The 18,928-nt window shown below is 35.7% G+C and overlaps 1 protein-coding gene across 12 annotated transcripts in view; it reads right to left on the bottom strand.

Annotated features, from left to right (window-relative positions):
* heph (polypyrimidine tract-binding protein 1 heph) overlaps positions 1-18,928 on the bottom strand; it is a 172,477-nt gene that overhangs the window by 144,539 nt on the left and 9,010 nt on the right. For 7 of the 12 annotated variants that reach the window (XM_070207445.1, XM_070207449.1, XM_032439445.2 and 4 more), the window contains one exon: positions 1,063-1,092. The exons of 3 other annotated variants lie outside the window; for them this stretch is intronic. Coding sequence is in view for 2 of the 9 variants with exons in the window: in XM_070207443.1 (XP_070063544.1) it covers positions 1,063-1,092; positions 11,771-11,782 (42 nt within the window). In the remaining 7 variants the exon portion in view is untranslated. Of the gene's footprint in view, positions 1-1,062; positions 1,093-11,770; positions 11,821-18,928 lie in introns of those variants that run through there. 2 more of the 12 variants (XM_070207443.1, XM_070207444.1) reach the window with 1 other exon arrangement.

Here is an 18,928-nt window from a genome sequence, read left to right as displayed (position 1 = left end):
TTTTAGTTTCAAAAACTCATATGTTTATAAAATAAAAGTATCAGTAAGTTCACGATCATACCCCGCTAAATGCGCTGCAACAGTAAATTGCCCACACTTGAATAGCCTGGCGTTGATTGAGCTGAAAATGCATTCAGAGCGGTCGGAAAGAGATTTATGTACGAGTTGAAGGTGGGCGGCCCAGAGAGGTGGATGTGGAGGGCAATGTTTGCAGTTGTAGGGTCTGACACGTCTGATTTAAGTCACCATGAAATGCTTTGAAGTTGAAGGCGTTAAAAACGAAAGGTGCACAAATTAGTTGCGACTACTTGACAGTAAATGCCACAAGTGCCACTTGAATGGGAACAAAAGCAAATTGAATTAAAGCAATTATACCACATATAAATGGCAAATGGATAAGATATTTCGACTCAAAGGGATACGTTAACGACAAAGAGGACAACAAATTTGCTAGCTATTAATTTCCAATTGTTAGCCCATTGATGACACTTTGAATAGCGGCCGAAAAACCGACAACTTAATTGGCTTAGCGGTTGCCCAGCAACTGCACATGCACACATGTATGCACACACGTACACTCACACAGATATACACACACACACACACACACAGAGACGTGGTGGCATAAACAAAAGGCAGCTCTAAGCACGCATTACGAAAACATAATATGTTAGGCAATTAATCAACTGTCTAAATAGCTGCTTTAGCGGTTGGGGGGAAACTCTGGGGCTCTTTGACTAATTTATAAGATTTTTATCAGAGCTCAGACCCAGCGTTGAGCTGGGACCTTGCGAGTGACCCACTCAACGGGCGTGATAATTGCACTATAAAAATGCGCAACTAGGGAAATAAATTAGCAGCCTTTTTGTTTTTCTACCCATTTTGGTGCTTCTCTCTCTACGAATGCCATTCGATGAAATAAATCTTAATTAATATGAAAATCGATTACTTTGCGCATTAATTATTTAAAAGTAGCACTCGAATAAACAGCAGTTTGTTGCCAACAGTCGAATTACCAAATAAATTATGGGACAGTAGCTAGAGTTGTGCGCTTTAACTTACGTTTTCTTTCTCGTCGTAGTGCAAACTTACCTGAAATGAAAATGAAGAGAGAACATAAAAATTAATAACATGAAAAAGAATACAAATAAGAGATGTGTTTGTGTGTGTGTGTGTGTTAATCGTGTATAATTTATGAGCAGAAAATTGAATTCAAATTAAAATTATATCAAAGGAATAACACATAAATCACAATAACAATGCAAAAATTATTTTCCATGTAAAAAAAGGCAACTTTTTTAATTTATTTGTGTCAAAGGGCCCAGAGAAAAGCAGCATACAGCCAGTTTTTGCAGAAAATATATGGCAATACCCTACAATACAAAGATAAGGCGGGGTAACTTGAATGTGTCAAATTCGAAAGTAAATAGCTTAGCTAAACTATAGATGAATTCATGTCTTTGAAAATCTCTTTGACATAAAAGGCATTCGACTTGCATTTGGTTTAAATTTAATAAAACATGAACACACATTTGCGAGCTGACTTGCAGCTTAAAACACTCAAGCATATTGAGATGAAAAGCTGGGTATACTTATTTATTTGTAGAGCCGTTTTGAACTCATTTATCTCCCTACAGAAGGACAACGTATACGAGTGTATGCTTCAAGCTGCAACATGCTTACTTATTTCCTGCGACATTTATCTTGGCATCAACGAACCACCCGCTTAGCCAGCCAGCTACACATATGTAACAATGATAAAATTCTAAGGATACAGCACGTGGCCATTGTGCGTTACGCTTTAGACGCTTTACGCTTTTGTCCTGCAGGAAGTCTCATAAGTCATTTCTTCAAGTCAAATAATTCATAATCGATTTGTAGAAGTAACAGCAAGACCAGCATCCCACCAGGTTGAGTTTGCGTTGAGCAAACAAAACTCGCGCGAACGAGCATTCGCCGCGGGACAAGTTCGTTAGGCCAGGCTAGTGCGTCAGAAAAGTTGATCCAACATTTACCTATGAAAATCAAAATGTACCCTGGGAAACAAAGATGCAGGATGTCTACAAGACAAACAAAATACGCTCGTTGAATTTCTATTAAGGCAACTAACTCAAATGTAATTGCTAGCTGGCGCAGTTGAGTAGCAATTGCAAGCATATTCCCTATCCCCCCCTCCCTCACTGCCACCAAATACCAGGTGGAGTGTGGCTTTGGTTCGGTTTCCAACTGCTGCTACTGCTGGTCATCAATATGTGCGCGTTAATGGATGCCTAAATAAATGATAACTGCAAATTACGATTCCTTGCAAGGAGCGGAAGCCAGAAGCAGCCTCACGTACTGCTAAATACATTCCGCTCTGCTGCAGTTGAGCCAAAATATTTCCACGTGTTTTCACTGTGGCGCCAAAGTTGAGTCAAGTTACAAAGTGCTTAGTTTTTCTTTAATTTTTATTTTTTTTTTTGCTTCAGTGGCAACTCTAGGTTTTGGGATTTTACAATTTGTTTGGTTTTACCATTTTGTTATGCCAAGCTCACCTCAACGGGCAGTTGGCTATTTAGGGGGGGTCAAGTGAGTGCTCTGCGGTTAGGTATGTTTGGCGGAAGGAGATCATTAATTTTTAATTTTAACATTTTGCTGTACACTTAAGCGAATTTCCTGCGCACACAGCGTGCTCTACCACAGCTATGGGCAATCAAATTAAAAATGCATCGATGTGTAAGTTTTCGCTGATGATTCGCCCAGTGGGTTGCGAATAAACAAAAACAAGTTTGTATGCTTCAGCTGAGAGAGTTTTGACTAGAAGATATCCAATAAAATTGTTTAATAGAGCATGCAAATAATATTTATTTTCAATCATCTAATCGGTTGGCATGAGAAACTACCTTAAATATTGTATCTTACATCATGTAGTGTCCCAGTCCAATATTTGGGAACAGTTCTACACATTGTAATGCATCAAGGAGAAGATCTTTAGGAACCCACATTCTCGAAATAATACATTTAGAAGTACTCAGCCTTTAAGAGGTTTTGCAATTCACTATTGATCGCCCGAGAATAATAGTTTGAACACCGCTTTGAAGCGTCTAATATCTCTCTCGCCTTCCACCCCACACCAATTTCTATATTCCTTTTAATCAGTTTGTAAACTACAACATAATGTTCAATATTTGTTAATTATGGCATCGAAATACTATAAAAGCGCCACAAAGGGCAAATGTAAGGTATCAATGTGAGTTTCCATTAGTTCCGGTTGAACTCAAATGCAAGCATAGGTCGCCCAGTTCGCCCAGGTCGTCCAGGTCGTTGGCAGCAGAAGGTGGCGAGGGGCAGCTCTTTAACAAGGTTAACACAACGCTAAGCAGCTGTCCCTGGCGGGAGCAGCTTCCATGTTCACGTCGCAACCTCAGTGCACTTGAGGCGCATTCGTTCAACGTGCTGCCAGCAGCTAGAAGCCAGCAGCAGCATTGCATACAAATTGCTCTTGCACACAAACACACAATGGCACACACATTCACACATGAGAGTTCAGACTAAGAACTGTTGAAAGACAGGTAAATGTGGGCTGGTATGTTGGTATGTATTTAATGTGGTTAGCCACACACACACACACATATATATATATATATATATGTGCATGCAACATCTATACATAAATATGTTTAGAGGTTGTGGCACGTGAGCGTTGGAAATGCGAAATGGACATTGCTTAATTCCATATTCTGCGGCATGTGGATGCAGCTTGATTTTATGCAACTCAGGCATCATAATAGCTCATTATGCTTGAACAAACTTTGCCAGGCGCCCCAAAATTCATTAGCTAAAAGGCAGCAAATCGAAATTGAAGAGCACCAAATTGCCGCTGAGAATGTTGTCTTCGCTTTACACAAATCGATACGCTAATTGATTGCCACAATTGCCGCAATTGATTTAGTCTAGCCCCGTCTAATTGATAGCCACAACGTGCCAAGCACATATATCTCAATACATACAAGTTTTCATTGCGGCTATTTTAAAATATATATAAACCGCAAGACGCCTCACAGGTGAGCCCACAACATTAGCAGCACCCGCTCTACATGATTTAATAGATCACTTCGAGCGCATCAATAATCAGCGTAAATTAATTAAGCGTTTTACACAGATATTTGTATAGGTTATAAATATATATATATTTTTATCTACATCTCTCGCAATTTAGAATGACGTCGCTCTTAAGTTTCACAGACAATATTTTTTGATACATACACTCTAACTATATGTATGTTATATCTATTTCTTATACTCTGTCGTAGGGTATTATACATAGTCTTGTCAGCACAAGTGCAACGCATTGCAACTGACAATGATACAATTAGGATTAATAATTGGTCGAATTAAAACGTTGCGTGAAGCAAGATCTGATCGATAAGTAATCTCTTATGGTTTAGAAATTTAATAATTTAGTTAACATTGAAACAATCTAACGCAGATTAAATTATTCAGTATCAATACTTTTTTTTTGTTTTTCTTGGAGTTACTTGAATGTTTTATTATTATAAATTTGTAAACTATGTTTCAGCAAGAGTATGCGCATTTTGACCACGCGCTGTCTTTTTGTTTTCTGTTTATTTTCGTTGTTAAAAACTTTTACGTCGCGGTTTATTTTTGGATACCCAAAAGAAGTGCATAACTTGGCCACGCTCCAACGACCCACGCATATATATAAAGAAATGCCGCTGTGAAAATGTTATATTGTCTGTGCATAAAATATTAAAATCCCATTTTTTATGAGCACCAAGTGGTCAAGTGTACAAATAAAATAAACCAAATTAACAATAACATTTATTCTCTATATCTACAAAAGAAACGCACTGCAGGTGTGTGCGTTTCTGAGAAGAAAAAGAGTGAAAGAGAGGGGGAGAAATCGTCTGTGTACATTTTCGCGTCTCTGTCAGCTTTTAAAGCTCACAAATGGCAAACTAACGAATGGCATACGGCGCCTCTTTAATAAATATAAACATATACACAATTTATATGGTTGTCGTATAAATCTTGGGCGGGATTAGGCGATATCTTGCCGCTTTAACGTGGCAAATTGTAGCGGACCATTCACAAATCGTTGCTCTAATTGTGCCAATAAAATACAACTAAAACAACATTTTTAAGCATTTTTCTGCATTGTTTATATGCGAAATTCAGTGGACATGTTTCCGGTTATTTTAAAAAATATAAAAATTCGCACAAATGTACGTATGTATAATATATATAGTATATATGTATATAAAACATTTTGTATTGCTAGAATTTCAAATGATTTTGGATCAAGCGTGCAATACATAAATACAAAAGATTTTAATATACTATAAATCATTAGCCGTGGGCATTGCTTGTTATACATGTGTATCCTTAAATCTTGAATTCATTTTTTAATGTCTGCTTTCTTACATTTGCCTTGACAGCAAGTCTTATCAATTGACTTAGTTAAGGTAGGGTAGTTTCTTGGAAATTTGACCCGGCGACATTTATTATTTAACTTTTAAAGGAGTTATTTCTTTGATATGTTTATTTGTAACTAAATTAAATCGATTACTAGAGTGTGGGAACAAATCGGATTATCTATCAAGAAAAATTTCTTGGTGTAATAAATCAAACGAATCATTAAAATTGCTTTCAGGAAAGAACTTCAGTTCCGTAAAACTGACAGTCCCTCGAAATAAATATTTATTTAATAATTGTTTAACTACTACGCTAGAACAACAAGAGCGTTATATGATTTTATAGTTAATTTGGGACTTTTTAAAATGTTTCCAGAATCAAATAAGAATTTGGATCATATTCTGCACTAGTTAATCCCGTTCCCCTATTGTCTATGCCAAAATTCAATTAATAAAACATTATCCATTAGGCGTACAAACGCACAACAACTAATAAAAGTTGCATTAAACGTGAAACCTGCTCGTAAAAGTGGCGAATGCACAAATGCTGGCAGTAAGTGGAGGCTGCTGACGGAAAGCTGCCACATTAATTTGTAAATTCTGGCTAAGTGGCGTCGTAAACGTGAATTATATTCAAATGCATGGCAAAGGCCGTACACGCGTAGCATAAATTCATAATTTTTCATTAGCACACACAGATAGACAAGGCGGGGGCCATTAAAACGTCGCCAACTATTGACTTATGACCAACGAGAGACAACGCCCCGTCGCCTCAACGAAGCGGCTAATTATAAGCGACGCTGTCCAGCCATTAGAATATGAGGATAGGAACAGGAAGAACTTACAAAGCACAAACATGAAAAAGAAATGAAATCGTAAATATTATTTTTAGCTTAAAGAAGGCAAACCAGCCAAGAGCTGAGCAGAACAATTTTCCAAGTGGCAGACAGTAAAAGCGAGAGATTGGCGAAGCTGTTGCTGGCTTTGCGGAAAAAGACTGTGTGTATCTGAAAGATACATTTAATGTGTGGTTTATGGTCTTGTTAGTTTCGTGGGCGGTTTAATGAACACGCGTCGTATACGTAATGGACACAAATTGAAACTTTAGTCACTGTTCATTTGTAAACTAATAGAATACACTCGGAATTCATTTATTTATCTTTGGTATGCTATAAAACTGTAGCGCAAATATTTGCAATTCAATTGCAGCAGAAAGCCGAATCAAATTAAATAAATTCGAACATATAAATATATATATAGTGACATATCCATAGTCGCACCCACCCTTTAACATAACTTAGCACATAAGCATAAGCACAATTATAAACATTTCTAATATTGTAAACAAAGAGCCTGGTGATAACATCGACATTGGTCAAGATCAAACTGTCCCCCTTTGGTAGACATAAACAATTCACCCTAAATATCACGCCACTGTCAATGTTCCCATCAGAGTACTATCCCACGCATAATTGCTGACGCAGCTCAAACTTCACTCAATTTTGACTCAAACTCTCTCAAAGCGAAGTTTGCTAAGCGACCGCAACAGTTAGATAAATTAGTTCATATTCGGGAAGCAAATCTGAATGTACTCAACAAAAGTAGCCGTTAAGTGAAAATAATAAATTGAAATATATTTTTTTATAGTAACCTAACGTGTAAAACTTAATTGGCGCAGTCGGTAGGATACGTCGGGAAAAATTAAAGATCGCTAAAGGATAATTAATTCCCAGATCTAACGCACAATCGCGACCGAAAGTGTTGTCGGAGTGTAATAAAAATTTTCTCGAATACGTATCCGCACAAGAACCTTCGGGTCATTAGTAGCTTAATAATATTGACCCTTTGGGCAATAAAGCTACTACAGTTAATAACGACTGGCTTTGCATATCGTTTGATCCCTGCAATACGTTATTACTGAGTCTTTTTAAGACACACACACAAAAAAAAAAAAAACATTTGCACAATAATCCATCACAAACTTTAACTTAAAATAAAAGTGCAAAATCAAAGAACAATAAAGTTCAAACCTACAAACTCAAAACTATTCAAAAAAAAGTGTATTACACCAAGATGACAATGGAATTATCAGAACAACACCTCAACCAGGCCCTTTCACAACTTAGACAGGTGCCAAGCTTTGACGGATCAACGGATCAACTAAACGCCTTCATTAAAAGGATAGATTACATCCTACACCTGTATCCAACCCGAGATGTTAGACAACATAGCATCTTATACGGAGCCATCGAATTGCAAGTCACAGGAGATGCTCAGAGAATATCACAAAGGACAGCAGCCAACACTTGGCAGGAGCTGAGAAACGCATTGATTGAAGAATACAAAGTGCAGACACCATTTGAAGAACTCCTTCGACGCTTATACAACACGAATTACCAAGGAAACGTCCGTAAGTTCATCGAGGAGCTCGAGAATAAATCTTTTGTTATTTTAAATAAGTTAGCACTAGAAAATATACCTAGCAATACAACCCTTTATACAAATGCTATGCAAGTAGAACTCTCAACGAGCATGAGTTAAATTATTCAACGATTGAAAAAGAATTATTAGCAATCGTTTGGGCCACTAAATACTTTAGGTCCTATCTCTTTGGTCGACAATTTCAAATCCTTAGTGATCACAGACCACTCGTCTGGTTAAATAATATGAAAGAACCTAACATGAAATTACAAAGGTGGAAGATCAAGCTAAATGAGTTTGATTTCCAAATTAAATACGTCCCAGGAAAAGAAAATTATGTGGCAGATGCTCTGTCCAGAATTCAATTAAACGAAAACTTCTTAGGCGAAGATACAATTAGCACAAGAGCAACAATACATAGTGCTCAAGAAGACAACAGTAACCATTTACAAATCACAGAAAGACCACTTAATTATTATAATCGACAAATAGAATTTGAAAAAGGAACCGAGAACGAAACAAAAGTTACGAATTACTTTCACAAAACCAACATAAAAATTACGTACAAAGACATGACTAATACGCATGCCAAAGAATTAATAAAAGAATACTTATGCACAAAGAAAAGTGTGCTATACTTCCACAACGAAGCAGATTTTCCAATTTTTCAAGAAGCCTACTTAGAAATAATAAGTCCGAATAATTCAACAAAGGCAATGAAAACTAGTACAAAATTAATAGACCTTCAAACATACGCAGAATTCAAAGAATTAATATTAAAAAAGCACAAAGAATTATTACACCCAGGAATTGAAAAAACTATCAATTGGTTCAAAGAAACCCACTATTTCCCAGATTATCAAAATTTAATTCAAAATCTAATAAATGAATGTGAGATTTGCAACATCGCAAAAACAGAACACAGAGATACAAAATTAACTTTCGAAATAACTCCGGAAATCGCTAATATCCGAGAAAAATATGTAATGGATTTTTACATAGTAGGAGATAAACAATTTTTATCTTGCATTGATATCTATTCAAAATTTGCATCATTAATAGAAATAAAAAGTAGAGACTGGCTAGAAACCAAACGAGCTATATTACAAGTGTTCAACCAAATGGGTAAACCCATCGAAATAAAGGCAGACAAAGACTCAGCTTTTATGTGCACAGCTTTACAATTATGGCTAAAATCAGAAGCAGTAAATATTAATATAACCACTAGTAAAAATGGTATATCCGACGTAGAACGATTTCATAAGACAGTTAACGAAAAACTAAGAATCATTAACAGCGACTCAGACGTCGAAAATAAACTTACAAAATTTGAAACTATACTCTACACGTACAATCATAAAACAAAGCACAAAACGACTAACAGAACACCAGCGGACATATTCATATATGCAGGTACACCAGAGTATGACACTCAAGCTAATAAAGAAAAACTAATAAATAACCTCAACAAAAAACGAACAAATTATGAAATTGACACTAGATACAAACACTCACCGTTAGTTAAATCAAAGACGACAACCCCGTTCAAGAAAACAGGAGAACTAAGACAAATCGACGACAAACATTTTGAGGAAACTAACAGAGGCAGGAAAATAACACATTACAAAACCAAATTTAAAAAGAAAAAGAAGACTAATCAAAGCAAATATAACAATTACAGGTCAACAACAGACAGCGATCAAAACATACAAGCACCAGCTTAAATTAATTATTATAATATTACTATCAATAACTGTAAACTATATAAATGCACAGAGTATTGAAATTAATCCTATCAAAGCCCATAACGGATATCTCATATTTAAAACAGGAACCATAGACATTCCGACAGATTACGAATTCCACTGTTTAACGGTTAATATAACAAAAACCGAAGAAACTTTTAACAATTTAATTGAACAAAGTAAAGAATTCAATAACCTTATACAAATCGAATACCTAGTAGAAAAATTAAACAGAGAAATAAACGGCTTAAAAATAGCCAAACGCAGCAAAAGAGGTTTAGTTAACATAGTAGGAACAGCATATAAATACTTATTTGGAACATTAAATCAAGAAGACAAAGCAGAAATTGAACAAAAAATAAGCAACTTAGCAGAAAACAGCGTCCAGGTTAACGAATTAAATTACATAATAGAAGCTATAAACAAAGGAATAGAAATCATGAACGAACTAGATCAAGAGAAACAAAAAGGAAAGAAATTAGATATCCTTATATTTAACTTACAACACTTTACAGAATATATAGAAGACATTGAGATGGGAATGCAGCTCACAAGATTAGGAATTTTTAACCCAAAATTACTAAAACATGACTATTTGTTGCATGTTAATTCTGAGAAATTGTTGAATACAAAAACTTCCACTTGGTTTAAATCAGATACAAACGAAATACTTATAATATCCCATATTCCTCGAGAAATAATAAAAAGCCCGGTATTCGAAATAATTCCATACCCGGATGAAAATAATAATATTTTGACAGAAATAGCTCATGAAAAATATTTTACCCAAGATAAAAAAGTTTATAGCAGAGAAACAAAAAAATTAATTAATAATGAATGTTTAACAGGAATTTTAAACCAAATAACATCAGAATGTAGTTATACTAAAATTTTGCAAAATTTTCAAATCAACTACATAGAACCAAATATAATTTTAACTTGGAATTTACCAAAAACTATATTAAACCATAATTGTATAAATAACGAAATAACAATAGAAGGAAACAATATAATAAAAATCTTTAATTGTTCATTGCAAATTAATGAAATTTCAATTTCAAACAATATGTTAGATTATACTCAAAGCATTTACGTAAGCAATGATGTTATAAAATTAGAACCACTTTCGTTTGTACAAACGAAACAAATTATAAATGCACATACAAAATTTAACAATGTATTCCAGATAATTACAATAACCATATTTGTAATCATATTAATAAGTTTAACACTGTATTTGACATATAAGTTCAAAAGCATACCTAAGAAATTAATTATAAAATATAAAAAACCCAAAGTAGAAGAAACACCTACAATAATAGGAGATATACCAATTCTAAAAGAAGAAAATGTTACACTATATCCAAACTTAAACACCTGAGGACAGGCACTTTTCTAATGGTTGGGGGAGTGACATATCCATAGTCGCACCCACCCTTTAACATAACTTAGCACATAAGCATAAGCACAATTATAAACATTTCTAATATTGTAAACAAAGAGCCTGGTGATAACATCGACATTGGTCAAGATCAAACTGTCCCCCTTTGGTAGACATAAACAATTCACCCTAAATATCACGCCACTGTCAATGTTCCCATCAGAGTACTATCCCACGCATAATTGCTGACGCAGCTCAAACTTCACTCAATTTTGACTCAAACTCTCTCAAAGCGAAGTTTGCTAAGCGACCGCAACAGTTAGATAAATTAGTTCATATTCGGGAAGCAAATCTGAATGTACTCAACAAAAGTAGCCGTTAAGTGAAAATAATAAATTGAAATATATTTTTTTATAGTAACCTAACGTGTAAAACTTAATTATATATATGTATATGTATATGTACATATATTCCTACATACATCCAACATTCGCACACGGACAGTCAAATGCAAAATGACATGAAAAATATGCCGAAAATTAGAGCAACAACAATGGAATGGCAGCAGCATACAGTAGGGATTCGAGGTACGACAAAAAACAATAATTTATTGACGTTTTACTCTAGCTTCGCATTCAAAGATTTGTGGTTTTTTTCCAGCGGCATTAAAGTGTTTTCTTTCGATAGCCAATTGCAGTTCAAATGGTCCACACACTCACACACACTAGCTCAAACACTTCAAGTTGTTGTTCAAAGTTATTTAGCACTTTTTTAAAGATTCAATATTTTATTTGAAAGTTAACACTTACAGCTTGGTTCATGCTAAGAACTCTTTGCACCAATACCAACAAAAACTTACCTAAAACGAAAGAAAAAAAAGCAAAAATCAAAACATATATTTATTTAACTCCACTTAAGGCTAGCCTACTTGTAGACATTCTCAATTCTTATACTGAATACATTTCATGCAAACTTCCGTTTCTACATCTTCCAGCAATTTAAATTGTTTGGCTTGTTTATATGATTGTTTTCGGCTTGTTTTGTTTTGAATTTTGTTCTTTTAGATTTCTGGACGTGAAAATAAACAATAGTGTTGCAAGATTTTATGCACGCCACAGCAAAACAAGCGGAAATCCACATATAAGAGTAGTTAGTAAATAAATATAGAATAAAAATACATGCGTGCATATAAATAAAGGATTTAAATGTGATGCAAAATAAATTAGGGAAAATGGAAACACAGCACAATAAAAATTAATTTTAGAATACAAAGGCAATTTGAAAATTTTCGAATGTAGAACTTAATGCTTCTAAATTATATTGTGGCGGTTTGAATGGTTGCCATTCGTAGGGAATTCACATCGTAGTTTATTTTTCTCGTTTACTCTTTGGGATGCCGCTCACTGTATTGGGCAAATAAAATCTTGTATAATAATAGGTGCTACACTGTTGGAAATTATATTTTTAATAAATAAATAGTCAGTAAAAGAAAACAATCATAAAAAGCTTGAAAAGATAGAAAAATGGATAAAGCGCCGATTAATTAAATTAGTCAAGATGAACTCACAAGAGAACTAAAGAGAAACAAATTATTCCAATTAAGTTTAAAGATCTTACTCATCTAAGTTTAGCTCAACATTGATAATTCAATTTAAAAAATTCTGTAAGTTAAACTTATTTATTGCAAACAATTGTTCTATCTCTATCTCTCTTTATCAAATCTAAATCTGTCAATAGATATCTATTTAAGTTCAGCTATATCTCTATTTCTATGTACTTCTCTCTCTATCCCTCTCTATTTTTCTATGAGCCATTAAAAAGTGTGTGAAAAATAAGAATTACGAATTAACACACACAGACGCACGTACACATACACACTACAATTTTGGCATTATGGAGTGGTGTTTGTAAATTGCTTGTAGCAAATAATCGCCCACTGTGCAGCTCCTCGTTGTTGTTGCTGTTGTTGCTGTTGTTTTTGTTGTTGGTGTTTTAATTGTTGTTGTAGTTGCTATGACGGTATCGTCGCTAATAAACCGCTTATCTAATTTGTTATAACTTTGTTGTTATTTACCTATTGTGGGCCGACAAACAAAAAGGCAAGCAAACACAAAAGCTTCAAAAGCCCACTCACACGCAAGCACACACACACACACACACTCGAGCGGACACAGAGTGTGGTTATCTAAAATTGTTATATGGCATGTTAAAAATCTCTGTAAATTATTATTGATTTTTACGGCAGCCGCGACCGTAGAGCTACCTAATGAGCGACGCACACTTGATAGAAACAACAATAAAAACAAGAACACAAATTAAGTGCAGTTTATTAGTTAAATTGATAAAAATTTATAACGCCGACGCACAGTGGTTTCAACAATGAACAAGCATCAATAATATTGTCGAGATTGTGAGAAGTCAAATCTGTCTATGAAAGAGTTGTCGAAAGACAATGCAATAAACAAGACTTTTCTATACAGACTTATCTGATGCTGTAATCCATATAGATGAAAATTGCATTTTCCCCAAAAACCCTTTGAGTTTTTAATATGTTGATAAGACTTAACTATTTTTTATCACTCATTTAAGACAACCTACTTTTGTAGATCTAGCAACCACATGGTGGTGTAATTGCCCGCTTTAATAAAGACTTTCATGAGATCATGAAAATTTTGTAACATTTGTTTTTATGTAGCAAGAATGTTTGTGTATATATTGGGGCAAAAAGCCCAAGACCTAAAAAATCGATTTTGAATGTGCTTTAAAATTCTCGAATACTCGTGTCCCAGTCTATGCAACAAGTTTCCTACCCAGTACACAACTCACGCTGAGCTTGGCTTTTGCTCTAACTGCCCATACGCTCGTAACACTGTGCATAGCACCGTGGACAACGATATATTATGAAGAGCGCCCTCAAGTGAGCGTTGACTTCAACTTATGTAGTATGTCCAAAGTTAACATCAACTGATGTCATCAGATCTTTATCGTTGTGTGAGTGTGTTTGTGTGTGTCTGTGTGTGTGTGTGTCTGTGTGTGTGTATGTGTAGTTAGACCGGCAACAGCAGTATTAGTTCATTGTCTGCTTAAGAGCGGGGCACTTCAACGACAACAACAACATAAACAATGAACTGTGCACTTAACAGCTCGTGTGCCTTAGATGTTAGAAAGTATTTATCTTTTTCACGCTTAGCTAAATCTTTGCGTCTATTCGGCACAAGTTTTGCATATTTGATTTTGCATAACAATTACCAAAGGACCGAACAGAGCGTTGACACTTGGCTGTCATAGTCCGATAGTATCGGCAGATCAGTGCAAATGGCCCACCCAAAATAGACGCTGTTAAACAATGCAAATGACACACAGCTGAGGCCCATAAGCTGAGACGGGCAGCTAGACAAGCAGATACTTAGCCATATATAATATGCATATATATGTATATAAATATCTGTACATATATGCATTATAGCAAAAGGGCCAGAACCGACGAGCACTTGATGCGATTTGATGGCTTCTGCTGGCAGCGTGCCCAAAAGCAGCGGTCTCGGTGTCACTTGTGCAAATGAAAACCAAATTAGAAATATTTTGCAGAAAAAAAAGTAACATAAGAACACCAAAAAAAAAGCCAGAAATCTCAATTATTTTGCAAAACATGTGTTGGCTGTAGATGCGCTTCATGTTTGGCAATCCGTCAGATACGCGTGCTGCTGCTGCTGCTGCTACGAAATAGTTCTTTCCATCTAAACAACATGCGACTATAAGTCATGAACACAAAACTGAAAACTTAAATTGAAATCTTTTAAGCAGACCAAGAAACGATACGACAACTAAAAGTTGTGAGTACATTTCGTTTTATAGCTGTCAAAGACTCGTGTACTATTTCTTTATTTAATACATATTTTAAATTTAAATTCAATTGCGAATTAACATCAAATAAATGGCAAAGTGCCCAGAGGGGAAAATCAACAAATAAGCTGACAAATAGCATAAAATTGATTTCGCACTAACTCAAATTGCATTTCATACAACCAAACACAAATGCAATCAAATCATATTTGCAGTATTTAATGAAAAATAAAAAAATATTTAATCACAAAAAACTAGCACTTTAATTAATTTTTATTAGCAAATCAATATTTGTCAAAAGACTCTTTTATAAAACTCGGAATTTTAAAATGCCGGCCACTTGCTAAATGCAAATATACATCAGCTTAAGTTTTATTTATTTATTTAATACCATTTATTGATATATGTGCTTGCAATATAGCTTATCTCTTTCGCTCTACTTCCTGCAACTCGCTCGCCCTTTCCCACCTCCTATTGATGGAAATGATTCCCTTCAGTAAGCATATTTTTTGTTCATGGTAATCACATAGAATAATGATGTGATAGGAAGTGAGTTTGAATGTAAGTTAATAAGAATTGTGCAGAGTTGGTACAGGGAATCGGACCATTATTTTTCGCAAATGCACCTTGCCCTACTTTCTGAGTATTCGCCCTAACTGAATAAGATGCAATATAATTAATGTCTTGTCATGGAAGACTAATTATTCTCGACAATCAAGTTTTCATAGAGACTGCACATATAAATAAATGCCCTTTTAGTGTGGAGTTTCTTCAATGTCAACAGGTTAACAAACATACATATATAGCCACACACAACACTGATACATTTTTGTTGCCTAGCCCACATGATAAGTAGACTGCATAAAAGTAAACAGAATGCATATTTGTCATGCTAGAGTGAATAGTGAAATTTCTTGGATACTCCGCACTTGGCACATGCCAAAAGAAGACACATGAAAAGGTAATGCCGGCCAGTACTTGACCAAAAGGCACTGCATTATGCAAAAAGCAACTTTAACTTAATTTAAAAGTGCCACTGAGTGGAGGATGCACAGGAAAATCTCTGTGCAACAGCATCACCAACACCAACAGCAACAACGTCGACCGCATAAAGATTGAATGCACTGCACAAAAGAAACAAATTCCAGGGCCGGGCATCAGTCCGAAGAAGAATGCACTCGGAAATGCTCAACATGCAACCAAAAACAAAAAACAAAAAAAAAAAACAAAAAAGAAAACAAGCGCAAGTGGTGAAAATCCTCGGAAAATCCATGCGGCGACGGCCGCCAAAGACAAATGTGGGTCGCAAGCGTAAAGTGCAACAACTTGCACGCACACACACAACACACACGCACACATACACACACACACACGTACACACACAGAGCAGACGGCAAACGGAAGACAACTAGCCACAGAGGGGTAGGTCGGGGTACTGTTGTTGGGGGCACCGACAGATGGCGAAAAGATGCAGCTGGGAGATATGGGCAATGGGCGAGCAACGGGAACGGGAACGGGGACGAGGACGGGATCGGAGACGGGGATGCCGTCGCCGCACGCATCATGAAAATACGCAAAAACAACAAGAAAACTAAACCATGTTTTTTGTACTTTGTTTTTGTTATTTTTGCACTGGAAAACTCAAAACTACCCTTTCCCCATTCGCTGGCGTTGTCTGGATTTTGACTTTGGGCTCTTGCACTGCTTAAGTGAAATTTAATGTTATTTTTACAGGCCAACTTGGGCTGGCAACAGGTGTTGGTACTGGCCAATTTTTGTTTCGCACTTGCTGCTTCTGCTAATTTGTTAAATTGAAGTTCTAATTTTATTGTGCTGCCAACTAATTTCCGTGTGCCAATGTATTCAGCTGTAAGTTGGCGAAAAAAGACAACAACAAAACACAAGATACTGAAACAAATTCTTGTGACGACGACGAGTGCTCATTTAATATTTATAAATTTGCACTAAATAGAAAAACAAGGTAGAATAGTTAGTCTCGTGTTGGCGAAGATTATACACACTCGCAGGCCATTGATAAACATGCGACATAACACATAAATCTCCAAAAGAATTGATATAAGATTCGACTAATAGCTGCGACTTTATATGGGGGTCGGATTAAGATCAGATTTTCTTTTACATATTAATGTCGCAATGAAGCTCGCATGAGCTGACTCTGCTTAAGATGTCTTGAGAACTACACGATTTTTTAACGATAGATACTTTGGCAGATATATGATATACTGGGTCCGATCCGGCCATCATCAATTTACGTATATCGCAACTGAAATAGGCCGCATCAATCATGCTGATTAAGAATATATAATTATAGTACTGTCAACGATCAAAAACTGTATCCTTTCAGGCGTTACACATTTCGTGACAAAATTGAAACAGCTTTAGCAAGGGCATAGCACAACAGATGATGCCCGGCGCCCACGCGATTAAAAGCAATTGAAATAAATATGAAAGCAAATGGTCTAGCAAAAAGCCAACCCATGCGACATTCTCACATTGTACTAAATACATACACATGTACTATATATTTCGGAATTATTACATTTTGGTTACATTTGAAATGTTTTAATGTGCGAATGCACTTAAAACTGCTGCGCTAGCGGCGTCTCTAAACGAGTCTACGGTTGGCCATTGAGCCAGCCGCAAACGCAGCACGCAACACGAACATTGTGACATATACTCGTGTTCTCGGCAACTATGCAGCGGGTCGGCACTCTAGAGCGACAGGGAGTTTCAAGTGCTCATATAGTATATGTGTATATTATATGTACACATATATGTACACATTCATGTCGTCTGACTGAAATGAGAGTCGCGTGGGACCAGTGCTTTGCTCCATTCCCCAAAACAGCTGACCTGTCATTTGATGAACTGTGGAGCTACAAGCTTATTTATCTAAGCTTTGCATTTGCTGTGCTGTTATTGTAGCTACGCTTCAGTTCTATTTTTCCAGTGCTTGTAAAAAAAGAAAGAAAAAAACCTCACGTCAGTTTTCGCAAGAAATCAACAAAAACAAACAGCAAACACGATGGTAAATAGCAAAAATTAAATAAATAAATAATTATGCATATTGTTTAGTCTTATTGTGAAATCCTAAACGAGACGGCCGCTTGTCGTAATATGAGCAAATAAAAAGAATGAAATAAATAAAACAGAATAAAATGAATTTCCATTTTCACAGCAACGTAAATGAGAACTTTTACAACTGAATTTTACATTGAGAAAGTTTTATCGAGTCAAAGCATACGCATATTAAATTAATTCTATATAGTTTCGCTAATATGAAATAAAAAAGGGCGAACCAAATTAAAGAATGTTGCTGTTTTTTGTTTTAAAAAAAAAAAATGTCTCTTTGTTATGAAATCAGAGCGCAATGATGGAATGTACTGTGCAATTAAAATCACGTTTGCAGCAGGTATTTATTAATTAAATTATCCTTGTCGGCTATGTAAATACCATGCAAAGTTTTAAAAAAAAAAAAAAACATTTTACTTGTTCTCTTCACAAATTTTGCATTTTATTATGCTAACTATACCTATATTATTCTGCTCAACAAGCGAACAAACGTCAATTACAAATGCATTTTGCTATCAACTGCAACTGCAACTGCAATTGGCAGCAGCTGTTGCCTGAAATGACTGTCAAACGCGACAAAGCCAAACTTTTCCCCTTCCGTTGGCCATTATAATGATTATGATGGTGCGTGTCTGCGGCGCGCTAAGTGACTACTTCTACTACTTCTTGGCATTCAGCAAGACGACCACGATGACAGTCACAGAGCCAGACCGAAACACACACCGTGGAACATGGTTACCGAAATCTATTTAGCATGCAAAGGCGATTGCTGCCGCCGGCTAAATAATGGCCGTGGATATGCAAACAACAAAAGCAGGAATCTGGAAAACGCAAAAAAAAGAGAAATAACAATCGCAAGGGCAACGTCAAAACACTTTGCATGGCCAAGACAATATGCCAAAGACACCGACAGCAACCAGTCTTAAAATATTAAAATATATATATATAAGCAGGAGTGCGACAGTTTTAATACCCTTACATATCTCTCTCTACGATATATTTATGAGCATATTATTTTAAGCTATCAAGCC

Source organism: Drosophila virilis, chromosome 2 (assembly GCF_030788295.1).
Source record: "Drosophila virilis strain 15010-1051.87 chromosome 2, Dvir_AGI_RSII-ME, whole genome shotgun sequence".
In the NCBI taxonomy this organism is placed as follows: Eukaryota; Metazoa; Arthropoda; class Insecta; order Diptera; family Drosophilidae; genus Drosophila; species Drosophila virilis.
The sequence above is the reverse complement of the archived record's forward strand: the minus strand, read 5'-3'. Positions and strand labels throughout refer to the sequence as shown.